Genomic DNA, 23,478 nt, shown 5'->3' on the forward strand with positions numbered 1-23,478 from the left:
GAGTCAGACTTTGTTTTACATTTTTCCTTTGAGGCTTTTTAGGATTTTTCATTGCACGATAGAAATACAAGTTGATGTTGATGGGATGCCAGCAACAAGTTATATACATCTGACCTGCAGCTGAATGTTCTGTTGAAAGCTTTCCTAATTCTGGAGCTCAGATGTTTGCGCTGAAGTCAATGCTGCGAAAGTTGCCTTTCTTTACCTGTGAACAGAATAATTGATTCATTAACATTTCAAGAAGTTTGTGGTGGAATGGGGTGAAGTGGATGATCCTTTCAGAGAGCCAGTGCAGACATGAAAGGTGAATGATTTATGTTGTAATGTCCAATGATGCCCAATACATCTGGTATCACTCTAGTTTGGAAACATGACAAATGAAGTAATTGTAATAGGATCGCTTAAACCAAATAATGTATTTCTGGGCCAATGATTTCCATCAGTAGCTTCAGAACATGATAGTGCAACCACAATCCTACAACGGTGCTGAAAGAAAAGGATGTGCATTTATATAGCACCTATTGCAGCCTCTGGATGTTCTGAAACACCTTACAGCCAGTGATATACTTTCAATGTGTAGTCGCTGGCGGCTTTCCTGTGGAACTTTGTAGAAATGTACAACCAAGCTCCCATGAACAATAATGTGATCACCCGTTTTCTTTTAGTGATGTTTGTTGCGGGATGAAATTGACCTGAAACCTGGGAGAATTCTTCTTCAAAATCATGCCGTGAGGTTTTTTTTTATTACTTCCACCTGAGAGGACCTTGGTTTTAATGTCTCATTTGAAAGACAGCAGCTCTGACAGTGTAGGACTCATTCAGTATCGCACTGGCACTGTCGGGCTGGATTGTGTGTCTGGGTTGGGATTTCCCGGCTGCACTCACCCCAAAACCAGAAAATCCCACCCGAGGTCAACAGACCTTTGCACGTTCTATCACCCCACCACCCCCCAAACTCTCTGCCTGCATCAATTCCCATGGTGGGCGAGATGGAAAAATTGCGCCCTAAGTGTCTGGAGTGGGATTTGAACAACCTTCTACCCCAGAGACAAGAATCTATCCACTGAACCTTGGCTGATTCTACACTTCTAAAAGGCCTGTTATATAATGCCACAGGAAAGGCTATCAGTTAAATCTGAAATATTATTGATTCAAAGCCATCTTGAAATGGATAGAAAAGCATAGAAATGTTTCCATTAGAGCAATATAAATATATATTTTGCATGAATAAAATAGGAGGGAGATGATAGCATGGTGGTAATGTCACTGATGAGTAATCCTGACTAATAGGTATGGATTCAAATCCCTCCATGGCAGCTGGTGCAATTTAAATTCAATTAATAAATCTGTGATAGTCTCTGCGTAACTATCGTTGATAGTTATAAAAACCCAACTGGTTCACTAATGTCCTTTCGGAAAGGAAGTCTGCCAGCCTTACCTGGCCTGGTCTACATGTAACTCCAGAGCCACAGCAATGTGGTTGATTTTTAACTACTCTCTGAAATGGCCAACTGAAAGCAATTAGAGATGGGCAATAAAATGGCCTAACCAACGATCCCCACATCCCACAAAATAATACAGAAAAAATATGTTTCGCATCACCATGGTGTTGCAAAGTGCTGTCAGGGAGGGTAATCCAGGATTTCTTTTCAAGTTAGGAGGGAAACTTCAGGAGGTGATGTTCCTAAGCAAATGCTGCCCTTGTAGCTTCTAGGCGGTAGAACTTATGGGTTTGGAAGATGCTGTCAAAGGAGCCGTGGTGAGTTCCTGCAGTATGTCTGGATACACATTGCTGCTGCAGTGTGTCAGTGGTGGATGGGGTAGACAAATCTCCTGGCCTTGATGGAATGCATCCCAGGAAGATGGCAAATACACTAGTGGTAATTTACCAAAATTTGCTGGACGCTGGGGTTGTTCCTGTGGATTGGAAAACAGCAAATGTGATGCCATTGTTTTTAAAAAAAAAATAGACAAAAGGCAGGCAACTACAGGCTAGTTAGCTTAACTCCTATAGTAGGGAAAATGCTTGAAACTATCATCAAGGAAGAAACAGCAAGACACCGGGATGTAAATTGTCCCTTTGGGAAGATGCAGCATGAGTTCATGAAGGTCATGTTTGACTAATCTGGTGGAATTCTTTGAGAACATTTTGCACAGTGAACAATGGGGAACCTGTGGATATGGTGTTTCTGGATTTTCAGAAGGCATTTGACAAGATGCTGCCTTGCTGCATAAGATAAAGGTGCACGGTGTTGTGGGTCATGTATTAGCATGGATAGAGGATTGGTTAACTAACAGAAAGCAAAGAGCAGGGGTAAATGGGTTTTTCTGGTTGGTGATCAGTGACTGGTGGTGTGCCTCAGGGATCACTGTTCGGACCGCAATTGTTTATGATTTACATAGATGATTTGGAATTGGGCACCAAGTATAGTGTGTCCAAATTTGCAGATGACACCAAGATGAGTGGCAGAGCAAAGTGTGCAGAGGACACAATGTCTGTGATGGGCGAGGGTCTGGCAGATGGAGTACAATTTTGGTAAATGTCAGGTCATCCATTTTGGTAGGAATAACAACAAAATGGACTATTATTTAAATGGTAAAAAATTGCAGCATGCTGCTGTGCAGAGGGACCTGGGTATTTTTGTACGTGAATCACAAAAAGTTAGTTTGCAGGTGCAGTGGGTAATTAAGGCAAATGGAATTTTGTCCTTCATTGCTAGGAGGATGGAGTTTAATAGAGCAAAGTTATGTTGTAGCTGTATAAGGTGCTAATGAGGCCACACCTGGAGTACTGTGTACAGTTTTTGTCTCCTCACTTGAGAAAGGATATACTGGTTCTGGAGGGGGTGCAGAGGAGATTCACTAGGCTGATTCGGAGGTTGAGAGGATTGGCTTGTGAGGAGAGACTCAGTAGACTGGGACTATACTCATTGGAATTCAGAAGAATGAGGGGACATCTTACGGATACATAAGATTTATGAAGGGAATAGATAAGAGAGGTTGTTTCCACTGGCGGGTGAAACTAGAACTAGGGGCATGGTCTCAAAATAAGGGGGAGCAGATTGAGGACTGAGGAGGAACTTCTCCACACAATCTGTGGAATTCCTTGCCCAGTGAAGCAGTTAAGGCTACCTCACTGAATGCTTTTAAGGCAAGGATAGATAACTGTTTGATCAGTAAAGGAATTAAGGGTTATGGTGAGCAGGTGGGAAAGTGGAGCTGAGTCCACAGAAAGATCACTATGATCTTATTGAATGGCAGAGCAAGCTCAAAGGACCAGATGGCCTACTCCTGCTCCTAGTTCTTATGTTCCTACGTGCCAATCAAGTGGGCTGCTTTGTCCTGGACGGTGGCAAACTTCTTGAGTACTATATCCACAGTCATCCAGACAAGTGGAAAGTAGTCCATCACTCCTTACTTGTCCCTGTAGATGACGGACAGGCTTTATGGAGTCAGGAGATGAGTTACTCTCCACAGGATTCTCTGACATGCTCTTGTACTGACAGTAGTTGTGGCTGACCCAGTTCAATTTCTGGTCAGTCATTACCCCAGGATGTTGATCGTGGGGGACAGTGACTAATCTTGCCTGCTAAGGTTTTTCTGTTTTCTGTATTCTGTGTTTCTGTTGACCATTACAAGCCTTAGACAAAGTAACATGATCACTTTGAGTGTCGGGGAAATCTAGGGACTGTACAGGATCAAACCTTCCTGGTTCGGAAAGGAAATATTCAGGGATCAGTGAGACATGTAGAATGTGACAAAAAAAAGGCAGACCCATCAACAAATATCAGAAAGGAAGCTATTCAAGTTAAAATTGAATAAACAAAATAACTGTGTTACCAAAGTAACCTATGCAAATATTTCACACCTCTTTCTCTCCCTTTTTGAGATGTCCCACTTTCTCCCTTTCCCAGTAAAACACATTGTTGCCCAATACAGAGGCAGGTAAATCCCAGGCCTAAACATGTATCAGATTCAATGAGGCCACAGGTAAAAATTCTCCAGTCATTTGGTCTGACTGTTCCCATTTTCAGTACTGCCCATGAAGAATGGGGTCATCGCTTCCCTTGGCTATCACATTCTCCCATCTGAACTGGGACTAAAGAGCACAATCATGCTGAGAACCCCATTATACACTGCGCTGAGCCTTGGTGGGGAACATAACAGGAACAGGAGGAGGCCAATCTGCTCCTCAAGAATGGACTGTTTTTCAATGAGATTTTGACTTATCTGCATCTTAAGAACATAAGAAATAGGAGCAGGAGTAGGCCTGGATCTTAACTCCAGATACCTGCCTTGGTTCCTTTGTCCTCAATATCCTTGGCTACTTGAGTTGCGAATTGAGACCTTCTCCCCTGCCCCAGCACCAAGAGCTCTTTTGAGGGAAGAGTGTTTCAGATTTTCACCACCCTTTATCTCTCAATAGCTTAGTATTAATTTTAAAGTTTTGCTCTTGTATTCAGGATTCCCCCATCAGAAGAAAATGGGCTTTATTTTTAACCCGGGGAGGCACCTAAAATAGGGTGGGGTGCCCATCGCTACCTGCCCACCATATTTAAATAGATAAGTATGCATCAATTAGTCATGACCAAGGATTGAGCCAATTGACCCTGATGAAATGGCTAGCCATGCTGTAAAATGGTTGTCACAGGCAGTCATACAAGAGTGGGCAGGAAGGAAGGAGCTAATCTATCTATAATGGCCTCCCCAGTGAGAGGTGGAAGTCCCGCAGGCTGCCCAGTTAACCCACCTGCAACACTTCATGGCTGCTCAACATCATGTCAACTTTGCTTCTAGGAGTGAGTGGGGTGTGGGGGGGGGGGGGGGTGGTTGAGCTGTCCATAAACACCCCTCGCCACCCAAAGTCTCTCTCCATCCGCCTATCAAATCATTGAATTGTCATAAACACTCAATTAGATCACCAGTTAAACTCCTGCTCTCCAGAGTAGTGAGTGGCACAGTGGTTAGCACTGCTGCCTCACAGTGCCAGGGACTTGGGTTCAATTCCTGGCTTGGGTCACTGTCTGTGTGGAGTTTGCACATTCTCCCCATGACTGCATGGGTTTCCTCCCACAGTCCAAAGATATGTGAGTTAGGGTGAATTGGCCATGCTAAATTGCCCCTTAGTGTTAGGGGGACTAGCTAGGGTGAAATGCATGGGATTATGGTGATCGGGCCTGTGTGGGATCGTGGTCGGTGCAAACTCGATGGGCTCCTGCACTGTATGATTTTATATAAGCCCAGCTTCTGCAACTTGTCCCTATAATCTTACGCTTTGAACTCAACTTCTCCAAGGGCAACATACCCACCCTATGTACAGCACCCTATTGAGAAGATGCTCCTGAACATTCTAGGGAAATGTGTAAGAGGTATTTAGCAAGTTTGAGCTTGCTTAGTTTTCACAGGATGACGTGTGCAACATTTGAGCCTGGTTTCAGTTGAAATAACAGAGAAAATTGCACCTTCTAATAGTTTCTTCGAAAACAATAATTGCACTCCAGGTAGTTTCATTTATGGGTTTCAGTAACACTTGCCAAGCTGTGAGCTGTCCTATTGCACTAATGACTTATCTTCTAGCTGATATTAAGTCACTTTGTGAAGCCAGGATTGATTTTCCTTCGAACGGTAAAGATGAAAGGGAGATGTAATTCTTCTGTTAATCACACAGAATAGAATCCCTGCATTGTTGAAGGAGGCCGTTCAACCCTTCGAGTCTGCAGCAACCCTTCGAAAGGGCATCTTACCCAGGCCCAACCCACGCCCTATCCCCATGACCCCGTGTATTCGCATGGCTAATCCGTCTAACCTACACACTGTGAAACACTAAGGGGTAATTTAGCTTGGCCAATCCACCTCATAAAATCATAGAATCCCTATAGCCCATCAAGCCTGCGCCAACAACAATCCGACCTAGGCCCTATCCCTGTAGCTCCACATACTTACCCTGCTAATCTCCCTGACACTAAAAGGCAATTGAGCATGGCCAATCCACCTAACCCGCACATCTTTGGACTGTGGGAGGAAACTGGAGCACCCGGAGGAAACCTACTTAGACACGGAGAACGCGCAAACTCCACGCAGTCACCGAAAGCCAGAATTGAACGCAGATCCCTGGTGCTGTGAGGCAGCAGTGCTTACCACTGTGTCACCATGCCGTTCAAGTGCAAACTCCACACAGACAATCAGTTCTCTGCAGGTCGACCCCAAAGCATTCCGACCTCCACTATCGACAGGTCCCAAACCTACCACTGCTGCAACAGGGGTTGAACACTGTAGTGTTGGCACCAGTCTGACCCAACTGGAAATGCAGGCAACTACCACGCCCACAAAGTCTGAGTTGCTGTGGCAACATACACTAGTCCGGAGCATTTAGATAGTGATGATGGAGGCTTCAATTTTCTTTCTGCTACGTGGTTGACTAGGAATCTCTCCCAATCTTACTGCCTGCCAGAGGGGTCAGCTGGAAAGATTTACCAGCCAATATTCAACCAGTCTGATTGCGTAGTAAATACACCTTCCTTGGTCACCAAGCCCTGGAATGGGACTTGAACCCAGCCCAGAGCCAGAAGAAGAGCCTTCAACACCTACCGACAAGCTAATAACATCTGGCTTAGAGGCAGGGACGCTACCCACTGCACCACAAGAGCTCTAGAGATTTAATAGAGGACATTCAAAGTCATAAAGAACTTTGATTGAATAAATATGGAAAAACTGTTTCCACTGGTGGAAGGGCCAATGCCCAGAGGGCACAGGTTTAAAGTGATTGCCAAAGGAACCAGTGGCAATGTGAAAAGCATTTTAGTTTAACACAGCAGGTTGTCGTGGTCTGAAATGTGTTCTCTGAAAGAGAGGCAAATTCTTGGGTTATTTACAAAAGAAGAATTGGTTACATATTGAAATATAAAAATAATTGCAGGGATCGGGGAAAGAGCAGGTGATTCACTTTGTGCCAATGACTCAGATATGGGTGTAAATCCAGGATTAGAGTCTGAACAGGAATAGTGACATAAAAGGAAATAAGTTGCAGTCTGTGAGGGAAGTGCAAGAACCAGCACAGACCCGATGGGCCAAATAGCCTCTTGTACTGCTGGACGATCCTGCGTAAAGGGGAATGAATCCGTAAAGTTGAAGTGATGTAGGGGATTAAATTCCCAAGGTGGCACTGCTGATGTCTACAAGATTATGAAGGGCATGGCCAGAGTGGATAGTCAGGAGCTTTTTCCCAGGGTGGAAGAGTCAGTTACTAGGGGGCATAAGTTTAAAGTGTGAGGGGCAAGGTTTAAAGGAGATGTACAAGGTAAATTTTTTGCACAAAGGCTGGTGGGTGTTTGGAACCCGCTGGCTGATGAGGTAGTGGAAGCAGACTTTTAAGGGGCATCTTGACAAACATATGAATAGGCTGGGAATAGAGGGATATGGTCACTGGAGGGGTAGGGGATTTTAGTTCAGTTGGGCGGCATGGTCAGTGCAGGCATGGCGGGCCGGAGGGCCTGTTCCTGTGCTGTAATTTTCTTTGTTCTTTGGTGCATTGACTTGATTGTCACTGGTGTGTGATGGGAAAACGCCACTATTTTTAGCTTGCAGTACTGTATGTTCTGATGAAGCCATGATCTCAGACCACAGCAAGCATGTGACATACTGCCTATGAGGCCTTCCAAACTTCAATGTCATGGCAGCTCAATCTTCTAGTTCTTAATTGCTCATTTTTCTTGTGGATCTAAGATGTTTTGCTTCTTTGATGGGCCAGACTGTGTGGTAAAGACCCCATTTCCTATTGTTAGTGTTGATAAACTTGGCTCACACTGGATGGATCTGTCAATTTTTCTGAAGAATTAAGACCATCCTCACTTGCAGAGGACTAAGTAGGCTCGACTCCCCACCTGTTCTAGTGTGTGTCGTCATGCCTCAGCTGTCTTCCCTTTCCCCAGTGATTGGGTCAGGTACAGGGAGGAGTTCCCTTTGCTGAGAGTGAACATGTCCCAAGCGAGCACGTGTTACCCGTGTTTGATAACGTAGCCCCATTCCTGTCCCAGAACTGATCATCTGTAACACCAATGGGGGGAGGCCTTCAACACCAACTGACCAATGATCAACCGTCATTGACTACAACTCAGTAAACATCTACTGAGGCCCAGACACACATGCAAGGCTTGGCATATGGATACAATATCGAGGTGGAAAATCCTTTCTGAACACTTGGGGTGATTAATATGTTATTAGCAGCACCTGTGTAATTAGCTTTAGTGGAAGTGGAGAAATCCAAGTTCCTTGCGTCCATATCAGGGGCTGTCTGTGATAAACTCGGGGGATAGAAATGATGGGAGCCGCTGTATTTTATGATATACTGATGTATTATGTGACTCCTGAGACATCGTTATTCTTTGTGGTGACTACAAAGGCAAAAATAACTTGGACTGCTTCTGCACTAGAAAAGCAGTAGCAGGTAATCCCAAGATTTGTATTCACTTCTGCCTTCAATCCTTGTGTTGCGGCCACCGGGTCTGTTATAAGTTCCCTATCCAGGGTCATCTGAGGCTCCGTGAGTGAAAGTGCTATTCCAGAGACTTAAACACAGAATCCAGGTGGACGTTCCAGCATTTCCTCGGTGCTGCACTGGGAAAGTCAGCCAAGACTTTGTGCCCATCTCTCTGGAGTGGGAATTGAAAGCTGCAACCTTCTCACTCAGAGATACCCACTGAGCTGTGGCTGACACCAGGGGAGGGAAGATTACAGGATTCAGGACCCTGCGGGTAACTTTTGCTAAAATCGTTATCATTGTGCGGAGTGACTGTATGGAGTTTGCACGTTCTCCCTGTTTTCTCCAGGTGCTCTGCTTTCCCCTCTCAGTCCAGAGGTGTGCGGGTTCTATGATTTTGTGCTGTGGAGGCAGTGCAGCAAGGGTTTGTCAGACTGATTTGCTGGGATAGCAGGATTATTGAATGGGGAGAGATTGGATCAACTATGCCTGTATTTGCTGGAATTTAAGAAAATGAGAGAGGATCTAATTGAAACAAATGGAATTCTGGCAGGGCTGGAAAGAATGGACACAGGGATGTTGTTACCACTGGCTGGGGGATCTAGAACAAGAGGTCACAGTCTCAGGGCCTGGGGCAGGCCTTACAGGACTGAGATGCAGAGAAAATGAGAGTGGTGAACCTATGGAATTCTTTGCCACAGAAGGCTGTGGCGGCCAAGTCACTGAATATATTTAAGAAGGAAATAGGAAATTTCTAGACTGTAAAGGTGTTAACAGTTTGAGAAGAGTATGAGAGTTTAGTCTCAAAATAGAGGATAGGCCATGGTCATGTTGAATGAAGAAGCAGGTTCAAGGGCCCAAATGCCTACTTCTGCTCCTATTTTCTGTTTCCTTGATCTTCCAATGGTAAATGAGGGTCAGATAGTTGTGGCTTTTCCTTGGAGTTACATTGTTCTGTTTAATTATTCTGCTGGGAACATGTAAGTTCTGATATTAGCCATTCTGTCTCCAGATGCAGTAACCTCTGTCATTCAGGGTAAGCATGTTTGTTGCTAGTTCAGTCTTGTTTCATTTCTTTCTTTGTCCCTTCATGTTGTATTCAGACAGCTGTTGTGTAACTATTCACATCTCAGCTGGACACATCTGATGTTTCTTTACTATGCCCATTACCAAATCTGTTTTACTACCGTTATACTTTTGGTCACTTAATCTCACCACAGACCTTCCCTTTTTGTTCTCCAAGTGCCATCTGCTGAGTATTTTCTATTTCCCACAATCACAGAATGATTATAGAACGGAGAGAGGCCATTTGACCCATCGTGTCTGCACAGGTTCTCCCAGTGCTCTCCTCACTTCTTCTCTTCATAACATACTTCCTTTTCAGATAACAGTCAAAAGCCTCGATTGAACCTGCCTTCAACTCATTCAGACAGCACATTCCAAATCTCAACCGTTTGCTGTGTGAAAAGAGCTTTCTTCGTGTCACCATTGCTTTTTTTTTACCAATTATTTTAAATCTGTGCCCTCTCGTTATCATTCAATGAGAAGTTTTTCCCTATTTACTCTGTCAAGATTCCCTCACGATTTTGAATATCTGTCAAATCTCCTCTCAATCTTTTCTTCTCCAAGAAAAACAGTCCTCATTCTTCAAATCATTCTCACAAATTTTTTCGGCTCTTTCTGCAATTGCTTCACGTTTTTCCTAAAGTTTGATCCCAGACCCTGGCACAATACTCCAGTTAAGATCAAACCAGTGTCCGGTTAAGACCAAATCAGAATGTTTCATAACAAGTTATAGAAAATGCTTCATCATTTATACAAGTTTAACGTAACCTCTTTGATCTCGGACTCTACACCCCTATTAGTAAAGCCCAAGATACTGTGTGCTATATTAATTGCTATCTCAACTTGTCATAGAATCATAAAATCCAAATCGTGCAGAAGGAAACCATTCGGCCCATTGAGTCTGCACCAACTCTGTAACAGAGCATCTTACCCAGGTCCACCCCTCCTCCCCACCCTATCCCCGTAACTCCACACATTTATCCTGCGAATCCCCCCAACCTACACATCTTAGGACACTAACGAACAATTTAGCCTGGCCAACCCATCTAATGTGCACAGATTTGACCTTCATCCTGTCATCTTCAATGATACCAAATCACAATTTATACTAAAATGGTGGTTGATGTGACGAAAATATGCATCTGATCGGGCAACAAATCATTACTGTTGCGAAGTATTACGAAGTAAAAATAAATTACCGCACTGAGTCAGGCCATTCGGCCCTGTAGGCCCATACCAGTGTTATACTTAAGAGCCTCCTCCCATCCCTGTTCGTCTATCCCAGTAATGGGATAGTGAGAGGGCTGCATAAGTGTCCCTCCTTCATCTCAGTGGGCCACAAGATTGAAATCGGACTTGTTCACTAACCGTGACCCCATGAATAACATTAACTACGTTTAATACACGTCGAATATTTCATAACAAGTTATGGAAAATGCTTCATCATTTATATATTAATAGAACTGTCAACAACCTCAAATGGTAAAAATGAAAGAAATGTTAACACTTTGGGCACAGAGGGGGCACACGGCTCTCTCAGTCGATGTTGTGAGCAGTCAGCACGCGCCTCACTTCACTCACCCTTGCTTTACGTACGAATCACTTCAGTCACACCGGGGGGAAAGAATTACGTGGACTGAAACCAGCAGAATGTAACTATTATGCAGGTAGGCAATGGCCAACAAAATGTCCTGTGGGCCACATTCAGAAGCCAGATAGGCCGTATGTGACCCCCCCACCAGGCTATTCATGGCCCTCCACTGGTATAACCCTATCAACATATTCCTCTTCCTTACTCCCTCATGTTTATCTAGCTTCCCCTTTAAATGTACCTCTCCTATTCACCTCAAATACCCCATGTGGTAGTGAGTTCCATTTCCTCTCTGGTTAAAAGCTTTTCCAGAATTCTCTGTTGGATTTATTGGTGACTGTCTTATAATTATGGACCGTGGATCTGGTCTTGTTCGCAATGGTGACGTCTTCCTATCTTCTGTCCTATTAAACTCCTTCCAGGGTTGCCAACCCTCCAGGATTGGCCTGCAGTCCATAAGACAATAAGATATAGGAGCAGAATTAGACCAATCAGCCCATCGAGTCTGCTCTGCCATTCAATCATGGCTGATATGATTCTTATCCCCATTCTCCTGCCTTCTCCCCTTAACTTTTGATCCCCTTATTGATCAGGAAGTCTCCAGGAATTGAAGATGAATCTCCAGGATGCTGTTGTGTGTGACCCTGGAGAAAAAAACCATTGGGACATTAAAAGAGATAATAAAAACAGAAAATGCTGAAACCAGCCAGCAGCATCTGTGGGGCGAGAAACAGAGCTAATGTTTGGAGTCCATGTGATCTTCTTTAAAAAAAATGTTTGTTTTGTCACCTTCTTTGAACATTTCTCTTTGCCAAAACTAAAAGTATTTAAAATGAGGGAAAAGGCCTCTTTGGCTGACAGTCAAGGATCATCCAACTGAGTAAGGGGTCTTTCTGCTTTTCAATTGGCACAAGGGTGGATATGTTGAATAATGACTGAAGCATTGGTGGGGGGCAAGTCATGAAACCTCCAGGAATACATTTGATTACAGTTGACAACCCCCAATCCTTTCATAATCTTAAAGATCTACATCAGGTCACCCCTCAGTCTTTTTTCCAGTGAGAGGAGCCCCAGCCTGTTCAATCTTTCCCGGTAACTATCGCCTCTCAGATACCAGTGTTGAACACAATATTAGCCATTGTATTTGCCAGTGATAGTGATGTATTTTTTTTTTTTGCCCATGGCATACATATTGACAAGCAATATTGTTCTTTTCAACAGAGCAGCCAACTCTGAAATCAATTGATCCAAATGGTTTCAAAGGGGACCAGGTAACCGCGATCGGAATCAGCGTTGTCTGCACAGTGATTATAACTGTGTTTCTCACATGCCTCTTCATCAGAGCACAGAAGGTAAGCTCGTTGTCAAAAGTGTTGTCAAATTGCTTATTCTATCTGCCTGCAGTCATTAACCCTTTCACTCCTGTTTCCACAGAACTGTAGAAGTAACAGGAGAAATAGGAATTATCAGACAGACATAGAGCAAGAACGGCAAAGGTTTGATCTCTTAAATTTAATTTTGGATATCACTTGGAATTATTGCTAGTCATAAGGGTGGCACAGTTGTTAGCACTGCTGCCTCACAGCGCCAGGGACCCAGGTTCGATTCCGGCCTTGGGTGACTGTCCGTGCGGAGTTTGCACATTCTCCCCATGTCTGTGTGGGTTTCCTCCGGGTGCTCCAGTTTCTTCCCACAGTCCAAAGGTGAGCAGGTTAATAGATTGGCCATGCTAAATTGCCCCTTAATGTCAGGGTGATTAGCAGGGTAAATTAGGTTATGAATGTAGCACAGTCCATCATGCAAACCAACCTCCCATCCATTGAGTCTATCTACACTTCCCGCTGTGTCGGAAAAGCAGCCCGCATAATTAAGGACCCCACGCACCCTGGACATTCTTTCTTCCACCTTCTTCTGTTGGGAAAAAGATACAAAAGTCTGAAGTCAAGTCCCAACCAACTCCAGAACAACTTCTTCCCTGCTGCTGTCAGACTTTTGAATGGACTTACCTTGCATTAAGTTGATCTTTCTTGACACCCTAGCTATGACTGTAACATTACATTCTGCATTCTCTCGTTTCCTCCATGAACGGTATGTTTTGTCTGTATAGCATGCAAGAAATATTAATACATGTGACAGTATTAAATCAAATCAAAATAAAAAAAAATGAAGGGTCATGGGAATAGGGCCTGGCTCGATGGTGCAGGCTCAATGGGCCAAATGGCCTCTTTCTGGCATTAGGATGTGATGGAGATCAGCCATAATCACATAGAATGGCAGGGCTCGAAAAGCTGAATTGCCAATGCTCGCTCCAAATTCCTATGCTCCTATGTTCTGCACTGTAGAGTTTCTTATATATTAGTGGCCCAAGAGTTAACACAATCTAAGGGCATTCAGTGTCTGTTATTAGCAAAGGCTTTTAATGTTTCTCAATCACTTTTAAAGATGTTTCTTGAAATTGTATTGAACGACTTTTGGGACAGGTTTTAAGCAGTAGAGGAGTGGAGATTGAGGGATGAGAGAAATGTGGGAAACAAAGAATGGCGATGAATGACAAGGATCAAAGAACAATACAGCACAGGAACAGGCCCTTCAGCCCTCCAAGCCTGCACTGATCATGTGTTCCTAACTAGGCCTCCATTTGTATCCCTCTATTCCCAGTCTGTTCATATGGCTATCTAGATAAGTCTTAAATGATCCTAGCCTGTCTGCCTCAACCACCTTGCTTGGCAGTGCATTCGAGACCCCCCGCATCCTCTGTGTAAAATATGTTCCCCCGCATATCTGTGCTGAACTTTGCCCCCCTTATCTTGAACTTGTGACCCTTGTTTGACCTGGGAAAAAGCTTCCAATTGTTCACCCTATCTATGCCCATCATAATCTTATAAACCTCTATTAGGTCGCCCCCTCAACATCCATCTTTCCAGGGAGAACAACCCTAGTTTACTCAATCTCACCTCCGTAATAAGCCGTGGATAACGAAGGAGGTGAAAGAAAGTGTTAAATTAAAAGCGGATGCGTTTAGAGTAGCTAAGAGGATTGGGAGAGGTTTAAATGTCAACAAAGATTGACAAAGAAGTTGATAAAGAAGGGTAGGAGAAACTATGAAGCTGGGCTAGCGCTTAATATAAAAAAGGATAGCAAGAGTTTTTATAAAAAGGAAGAGGCTGGCTCGGGTGAACGTTGGTCCCTTAGAGGATGAGAAGGGGGACTCAGTGGTAGGGGATGGGGATATGGCAGAGGTCTTGAATAACTTTTTTGTTTCGGTCTTCACGGAGGAGGACGTGAATAATTTGCTGGATGTTAGAGATGGAAAGGTGGTAGGACTGGAGGGCCTTGATGACATTACTGTTACTAGAGAGGTGGTGCTCGACAGACTGGAGGGGCTGATTGTGGACAAGTCCCCAGGACCGGATGGAATGCATCCGAGGGTCCTGAAAGAAATGGCGGAGGTGATAGTGGATGCCTTGGTGGTTATTTTCCAGACGTCGCTGGATTCCGGGGAAGTGCCGGAAGATTGGAAAACGGCTAATGTTACGCCGTTGTTTAAGAAGGGTGCCAGGCAAAAGGCGGGGAATTATAGGCCTGTTAGTTTAACGTCTGTTGTAGGTAAAATGTTAGAATCCGTCATCAAGGAGGAAATATCGAGGCATCTTGAGGGGAACTGCTTGATAGAGCAGACGCAGCACGGTTTCGTTAAAGGGAAGTCGTGTCTGACAAATTTACTGGAGTTCTATGAGGATGTGTCTAGGGCGGTGGATAGAGGAGAGCCGGTGGATGTGGTCTTTCTGGATTTTCAGAAGGCGTTTGACAAGGTACCTCACAAGAGGTTATTACAGAAGGTCAGGGGGCATGGAGTTGGGGGTAGGGTGTTAGCGTGGATAGAGGACTGGTTGTCAAATAGGAGGCAGAGAGTGGGGGTCAATGGGTGCTATTCAGATTGGCGGATGGTGACTAGTGGAGTGCCCCAGGGGTCGGTGCTGGGGCCTCAGCTATTTACCATTTATATAGATGATCTGGAGGAGGGAACCGAGTGTAGGGTGTCGAAATTTGCTGATGACACCAAAATTGGTGGAAAGGCAAATTGTGCGGAGGGTGCGGAGAGTCTACAGAAGGATCTAGATAGGCTGGGCGAATGGGCCAGGAAATGGCAAATGGAATTTAGTGTTGGCAAGTGCGAGGTGGTCCACTTTGGTAGGAAGAATGGTAGGAAGGATTATTACTTACGTGGAGAAAAACTGCAGCAGGCGACGGTGCAGAGGGACCTCGGGGTCCTTGTGCATGAGTTGCAAAAACCCAGCTTGCAGGTGCAGCAGGTGGTCAGGAAGGCGAATGGGATGCTGGCCTTCATCGTGAGGGGGATTGAATATAAAAGTAGGGAGGTCTTGCTGTGGCTGTATAGGGCATTGGTGAGGCCGCAGCTGGAGTACTGTGTGCAGTTTTGGGCGCCGTACTTACGCAAGGATATTTTGGCCTTGGAGGGAGTGCAGAGGAGGTTTACTAGGCTGATGCCAGAGTTGAGGGGGTTGAGCTATGAGGAGAGGCTGAATAGATTAGGCTTGTACTCGTTAGAGTTTAGAAGAATGAGGGGAGATCTCATTGAGACGTATAAGATGATGAATGGGATGGATAGGATAGAGGTGGAGAGACTCTTCCCGCTCAGAAAGGATAGTAGGACTCGGGGGCATAGCCTCAAGATAAAGGGGGGGCGGTTTAGAACGGAGTTGAGGAGGAACTTCTTCACTCAAAGGGTGGTGAATCTCTGGAATTCTCTGCCCGTTGAAGTGGTGGAGGCTGCCTCGCTAAATATTTTTAAGACGCGGGTTGATGGGTTTTTGATGAGAGAGGGGATTAAGGGTTATGGGGAGAGGGCGGGAATGTGGAACTGAGCCAAGACAGATCAGCCATGATCTTATTGAATGGCGGGGCAGGCTCGAAGGGCTAGTTGGCCTACTCCTGCTCCACGTTCTTACGTTCTTACGTTCTTACGTTCTTACGTTCTTACGTTCTTACGTTCTTACGTTCGAAACAAAGATTTCTGCTCGAGGCCCAGCAATTTCATCTCTTGTCTCTCTCAGTAATCTAGGACAGATGCCATCTGGCCCTGGGGAATTATTTACCTTAATGCTTCCTAAAACACCTAACGCTTCCTGCCTTGTAATTGTGATTTGTTCTAACGGGTCTACACATCCATCTGAGACACTACCAATCAACGTGTCCCTCTCCTTTGTGAATACTGATGCAAAGTATTCATTTAGGATATCACCTACTTCCTTGGGTTCTAAACATAATTACCCTCCTTTTGTTCTTGAGGTCTGATTCTTTCTCTAACAACCCTCTTGTTCCTAACGTGTGTATAGAATGCCTTGGAATTCTCCTTAATCCTGTATGCTGAGGACATTTCGCTGATGCCGGAGTTGAGGGGGTTGAGCTATGAGGAGAGGCTGAATAAACTAGGCTTGTACTCGTTAGAGTTTAGAAGAATGAGGGGAGATCTCATTGGGACGTATAAGATGATGAATGGGATGGATAGGATAGAGGTGGAAAGACTCTTCCCGCTCAAAAAAGACAGTAGGACTAGGGGGCACAGCCTCAAGATAAAGGGGGGGCGGTTCAGAACGGAGTTGAGGAGGAACTTCTTCACTCAAAGGGTGGTGAATCTCTGGAATTCTCTGCCCGTTGAAGTGGTGGAGGCTGCCTCGCTAAATATTTTTAAGAAGCGGGTTGATGGGTTTTTGATAAGAGAGGGGATTAAGGGTTATGGGGAGAGGGCGGGAAAGTGGAACTGAGCCACGACAGATCAGCCATGATCTTATTGAATGGCGGGGCAGGCTCGAAGGGCCAGATGGCCTACTCCTGCTCCTATTTCTTATGTTCTTATGTTCTTATGACCCCTTTTTTGCCCTTCTAACTCCCTGTTTGAGTTGTTTTCTACTTTCTCTGTATTCCTGCAGTGCTTCATCTGTTTTTAGCTGCCTGGATCTTATGTATGGCTCTTTTTACTTTTTGATTTCTCTGGTTATCCACGGCTCTCAAATCCTACCTTTCCTGTCCTTCCTTTTTGCAGGCACATGCCTGCCCTGCACTCCTATCAACTGCTCCTTAAAAGACTCCCACGTGCTAAATGTGGATTTACCTTCGAACAGCCCCTCCCAATCAACAGCCACCAAATCCTGCCTAATCTGGCTGTAGTTAGTCTTCTCCCAATGCAGCACCTTGCCAATGGGACAACACTCCTCCTTTTCCATGACTATCCTAAAGTTTACAGAATTCTGGTCACTGTTCGCCACATGTTCCCTCACTTAAACTTTGATCTGACTGGGCTCATTCCCCAGTACTGGGTCCAGTATAGCTCCCCCCTCTATTTGGACTATCAACATACTGTTCCAAAGAACCTTCCTGGACATATTTTACAAATTCCTCCCTGTCCAGACCCCCAGCCCAAAGGGATTTCCAGTCTATAATGAGGGAAATTAAAGTCTCCCACTACAACAACCCTATTTTTTCTACACCTGTCCAGAATCTTTTTACATATCCATTCTTCAACTTCCCCTGGGCTGTTGGGAGGCCTGTAGTATACCCCCAGCATAGTGACTGCGCCCTTCCTGTTTCTGAGCTCTACCCACAGTGTCTCGTTACATGATCCTTCCAAATTGTCCATCCTCTGTACCGCTGTAATATGCTCCCTAACCAGTATTGCTACTCCCCCACCCCTTCTAGCCCTCCTCTGTCTTGCCTAAAACACCGTACCCTGGAATATTCAGCTGCCAGTCCTGTCCTCCTTTTGACCAAGTCTCTGTCACTGCAACCACATCCAAGTTCCGCGCATGCATTAAGACTCTACGTTCATCTGTCTTGCCTGTTAACGCTCCTTGCATTTAAGCAGATGCACTCCAGACCTCCAGGCCCACTGAGTTCATCCTCTCCCAGATTGCTCGCTCTTAGGTAGCCTTGTCTTGGCCCATGCTCGTCACCAGTCTCTACGCTTGCTGACCTATTGTTCTGATTCCCACCCCCCCGCCACATCAGTTTAAACCCACCTGTACCACACTAGCAAACCTCCCAGCCAGGATATTGGTGCCCCTCCAGTTCAGGTGTAACCTATCCTTCTTGGACAGGTCCCATCCTCCCTGGAAGACTTCCCAGTATCCCACGAATCTGAAACCCTCCCTCTTGCACAGCTCTGTAGCCACCTGTTTAGCTGCACAATCTCTCTGTTCGTAACCTCACTAGCACGTGGCACAGGGAGTAATCCAGAGATTGCTACCCTAGAGGTCTTGTTGTTTTTTAGCCTTCTACCTAACTCCCTAAATTCTCTTGCAGGACCTCCCTGCTCTTTCTGCCTACGTCATTTGTACCAATGTGGACAATGATGTCTGTCTGATTACTCTCCCCTTTTAGGATGCTTTCTACCCACTCAGACATCCAGGATCCTGGCACCAGGGAGGGGGACTACCATTCTGGAATCTCGTTCGTGCCCACAGAACCACCTGCCTATGCCTCTAACTACTCAGCCCCCCACTACTATTGCTCTCCAATTCTCCCCCTTTCCCTTCTGAACCACAGAGCCTGTCTCCATGCCCAGAGACCTGGTCACCATGGCTTACCTCTGGAAGGTCCCCCCCCCTCTGCCGTATCCAAAACGGTATACTTATTTTGGAGGGGAACAATCATAGGGGATCCCTGCAATGACTACTTCCTCCCCTCCCCTCTCATGATTGTCACCCAGCTATCTTCGTTTTTAGGTGTTACCACTTCCCGATAACTGCTATCTATCACCCCCTCTGCCTCCCAAATGATCCAAAGTTCATCCAGTTCCAGCTCCAATTCCCTAAGACGGTCTGTGAGGAGCTGGAGCTGGGTGCACCTCCCACAGGTGAAATCAGCAGAGTCACAAATGGCGTTCCTTATCTCCCACGTCCTGCAAAAGGAGCATTGAACTGCCCTAACTGCCATCCTCTTCACTCAAACTCCCATGGATAGAAATACAAAGAAGTTGAACTTAGCAAGTTATTGGTTCTCGGAGCCATTTAACTTCCTCTATTACAGGTCACCAAAGAAAGGTTGCACCAATGGAAATGAGAGAATTCCCTTGTTCGTCTTTGAATCGAGTCATGTGTTGCCAACCTGTTCGTATCCACCTGGTTTAACATTTCATCTGAAAGACAGTGCATCCAGCAGTGCTGCATTCCCTCAGAATGCCACTGTAGTGTCTGACTAGATCATGGTGGTTGCCCATGACCGTAACAAATCACTAAACCAGTTTACACCACGCCTAACTCTAATGGAAATGAAAATCAAATGCCGTGTAGCACGAGCTGCCAATCCACTGGTGAAACCTGATTTCACCGCAAGGAATTCCTTTATCTTTACCAATAACATAACCGCTATTCAAAACAACTGATGCGATGCATGTAATATTTAATTCAGAGGTTGATAAAAGGTTCTAAGGATGTGTAGAGTCCAGAGAAAACAAACATTTAATGAGGGTTTCATTAGTAAACAGGGGCAGGTGGAGCAAAATAGAAAGTCGGGGTAGGTTGGAAGTCAGGAGAAATTAAATATCAAAGATATCATGAAACACATGACAATGGGAGTGGTAATGATAGTATTAAAGACTAAAGCTTTATCCCAGAGTAGGTGTTAATAGCAGATTAAATGTCATCACTGTCTGAAAGCAAAAGAGCAGAATCTGGGTGATATGGAGGTAATGCTCCAGAATTGGAAAGAAGTCAGAGTCACAGAATTTTGCAGCACAGAATGCAGCCCTTCGGCCCATGTCTGCACCAAGCATCAAACACCTATTTATTCTAATCCTATTTTTCAGCTCTTGGTCTGTAGCCTTGTCTGTTATGGCTTTTCAAGTGCTCATCTAAATGCTTCTTAAATGTTGTGAGGGTTCCTGCCTCTACCACCATTTCAGACAGTGAGTTCCAGATTCCCACCACCCTCTGGGTGAAAAAAAACCTTTCCTCAAATCCCCACTAAATCTCCTGACCCTTACCTTTAAATCTATGCCCCCTGGTTATTGACCCCTCAACTTAGGGGAAACATTCCTCCCTATTTATGTCCCTCATAATTTTGTACACCTCAGTCAGGTCGCCCCTCAGTTTTCTCTGTTCTGAGGAAAACAATCCCAGCCTAACCAGCCTCTCTGAATAGCTGAAGTGCTCCATCTCAAGCAATATCCTGAAAGGTTTGAGAGCTTCAAGTTTTTAGATGTCCAGATTACCAACAACCTGTCCTAGTACCCCAATGCCAACACTATAGTTAAGAAAGCACACCAAAGCCTCTACTTTCTCAGAAGATTAAGGACATTTTTCATGTCAGCTATGACTCTCACCAACTTTTACAGATGCACCGTAGAAAGCATTCTTTCTGGTTGTATCACAGCCTGGTATGGCTCCTGCTCTGCCCAAGACCGCAAGGAATTACAAAATGTTGTGAATGTACCTCATGCAAACCACCTCCCATCCATTGACTCTGTCTACATTTTCTGCTGCCTCGGCAAAGCAGCCAGCATAATTAAAGACCCCATGCACCCCGGACATTCTCTCTTCAAATTTCTTCCATTAGAAAAAAGGTACGAAAGTCTAAGATCACATTCCAACCCAACTCAAGAACAGCTTCTTCCCTGCTGTTGTCAGACTTTTGAATGGACTTACCTTGCATTAAGTTGATCTTCCTCTACACCCTAGCTATGACAGTAACACTACATTCTGCACTCTCTCCTTCTCTATGAATGGTATGTTTTGTCTGTATAGCATTCAAGAAACAGTTAAATCAAATCAAACATCCTGGTGAATCTCCTCTGCGCCTTTCTAGTGCAATTACATTCTTCCTATAATGTGGTGACCAGAACTGCACACAGTACTCTAACTGTGGCCTAACGAGCGTTTTATACAGCTTCATCATAACCGCCCTGCGCTTATTTTAACAAAGGCAAATATTCTCATATTCCTCCTCTTCCATCTTACCTACCTGTCCTGCTACCTTCAGGGATCAAAGGACGTGCACCCTTATGTCTGTCTGGTTCTCTGTAATCTATAACATCCTACTTCATTGCATCTTTTCTTACCTTTGTTAGTCCTCCTGAAATGCATCAGCTCCCACTTTTCAGGGTTAAATTCCATTTGCTGAAGTTCTGGCCAGCCTGTCTGTATCACCCTGTAATCCAGGTTGATTTTGTTGTCAGGAGGATAGGATGTCAGGAGCTCATCTCAGGGTCACATGATTAATACTGAAATCTTTCTCTCCTGTGTTAATTTGCCCTGCCCAGTATCTTGCCAAAGGGACAAAGGAACCATTTTATATGCCATGCCTCCCACTGCCCATGTTAGTACTTCAGCGATGGCACAATATCTAAACCTCTCCATAATATTTGATTGCAAGATGCCCTTCACATCATAAGAACATAAGAAATAGGAGCAGGAGTAGGCCATCTAGCCCTTCGAGTCTGCCCCGCCATTCAATAAGATCATGGCTGATCTGAAGTGGATCAGTTCCACTTTCCCGCTCTCTCCCCATAACCCTTAATTCCCTTGCCTACCAAAAACCTATCTACCCGTGACTTAAATATATTTAGCGAGGTAGCCTCCACCACTTCAACAGGCAGAGAATTCCAGAGATTCACCACTCTTTGAGTGAAGAAGTTCCTCCTCAACTCCGAATCATACTTCCCCCTCCATCACTGGATACGGACACCCACACCAGATGAACTGGATATTGTCGCATTGCCAACATGGTCAAGGCAACTGATTTACAGATTAGCTTTTATAAGGATTTTACTGTCGGGATCTTGCCTGGTCATCTATTCTTCCTTAGTCACCTCAAGGTAACTTAGATTGAGGGTGATTCCGTTTCCAAGCAGCTAATTCTTGGGCAGAGAACAAGAGGGATATCATGACTTCTTAAAAGTGATTCAGAAGCTGTGGCAAATAGGCATTTATAAACTGGAACAGGAACGCTGGCTAAGAATCATTTGCCAGGAATTTACTTACCAAGAATCCAGCCGCATTGTTCAATGTGAATGCCCATTGAGAAAGTCTTTCCTGAAAAATCAGTATTCCCCACCTGATTCCAGCTTGTTTGACCTATGGATGATGATTCCCTGAAGAATCGGGCCTCGTCAAATGGACTGGTTGCAGAAAATGCAACAATATTGGAAGGCCAGTGAGAACTGAAATACACTGGAACTCTCTGAAGTCCTCAGTTCAGTTTATTTATTAGTCATAAGTAGGCTTATATTAACACGGCAATGAAATTATTGTGAAATCTCCTAGTTGCCAAACTCTGGCCATGCTAAATTCCCCCTCAGTGTACCTGAACAGGTGCCAATGTACCTAACCGGCACGTCTTTCAGACTGTGGGAGGAAACCGGAGCACCCAGACGAAACCCATGCAGGCACTAGGAGAACGTGCAGACTCCGGACAGGCGGTGACCCAAGCTGGGAATCAAACCCAGGTCCCTGGCGCTGTGAGGCAGTAGTGCTAACCACTGCCATCGTGCTGCCCCTCATTGTGGGCAGCTGAGAGTAGCATGGACCCATTGCATTTATATAATGTTTTAGACTACCTCGGGACATCTCCAAGTACTTTGTAACCAATGAAGTACTTTTTGAAGTGCAACCACTGAAATGTAGGAACACAGCAAGATCCCTCAAACAGCAACATGACATTCACCAGATCAGCTGTTAGTTATGTTGCTCAAGGGGTAAATGTTGGACAAGACACCAAGGATAAATTTGCTCTTCTCTGAAATAATGGAATGGGATCCTTTTTTATGGTTTTTTTTTCTACCTGAGCATGAACGTGGTCTCAATTAACATCTTATCCAAAAGATAACAATAATGTGACACTCCCTCTGTACTTCAGTAGAAATTATGCTTTAATTTGTCTCTGGTCTTTGGGGTGGGGACTGGAACCCATAATGGTCAGCCTCAGGGTGGGATGTTTCTGAATTCAATTTAAAAAGAAACTTGCATCAGTTTGAGATCATTTGTCATTTACAATATGTTGAAGCTCACCTGTTCTTCAGGCGCATTTGAGTGATTAATCCTCTATTGGACCCTCCACAGGGAAGAAAATGCACAAGAAGAAGGTCAATTCATGCATGAAAATCAAGATTCTCTTACATAAAGTTACCAGCTGATAATGGGGTAGGTATTTTTTTGAAATTCAAGTATCAATTATACAGAACAGCCGATTGACTCTACCAGTCCATGCAAGGGTCTGTGCTCCACACAAACTGCCTCTCAATGCATTGAATCTAACTTTATTATTCAGTTTCCCTTCAATGCATCTGTGCAGTTCCACAGAACTGCTCCCTGCGGTAATGAATTCCACGTGC

At 44.8% G+C, this 23,478-nt stretch overlaps 1 protein-coding gene across 4 annotated transcripts in view; it reads left to right on the top strand.

Moving 5' to 3' along the window:
- Positions 1 to 23,478, top strand: part of LOC145344277 (uncharacterized) — a 118,328-nt gene that overhangs the window by 89,451 nt on the left and 5,399 nt on the right. For 2 of the 4 annotated variants that reach the window (XM_080191333.1, XM_080191334.1), the window contains 3 exons: positions 12,354 to 12,484; positions 12,567 to 12,628; positions 23,207 to 23,287. In XM_080191333.1, the coding sequence (XP_080047459.1) occupies positions 12,354 to 12,484; positions 12,567 to 12,628; positions 23,207 to 23,267 (254 nt within the window). In that variant the 3' untranslated portion in view covers positions 23,268 to 23,287. Of the gene's footprint in view, positions 1 to 12,353; positions 12,485 to 12,566; positions 12,629 to 23,206; positions 23,288 to 23,478 lie in introns of those variants that run through there. The other 2 variants (XR_013886853.1, XR_013886852.1) reach the window with 1 other exon arrangement.

Source organism: Carcharhinus amblyrhynchos, chromosome 6 (genome assembly GCF_965287045.1).
Source record: "Carcharhinus amblyrhynchos chromosome 6, sCarAmb.v2.hapA, whole genome shotgun sequence".
In the NCBI taxonomy this organism is placed as follows: Eukaryota; Metazoa; Chordata; class Chondrichthyes; order Carcharhiniformes; family Carcharhinidae; genus Carcharhinus; species Carcharhinus amblyrhynchos.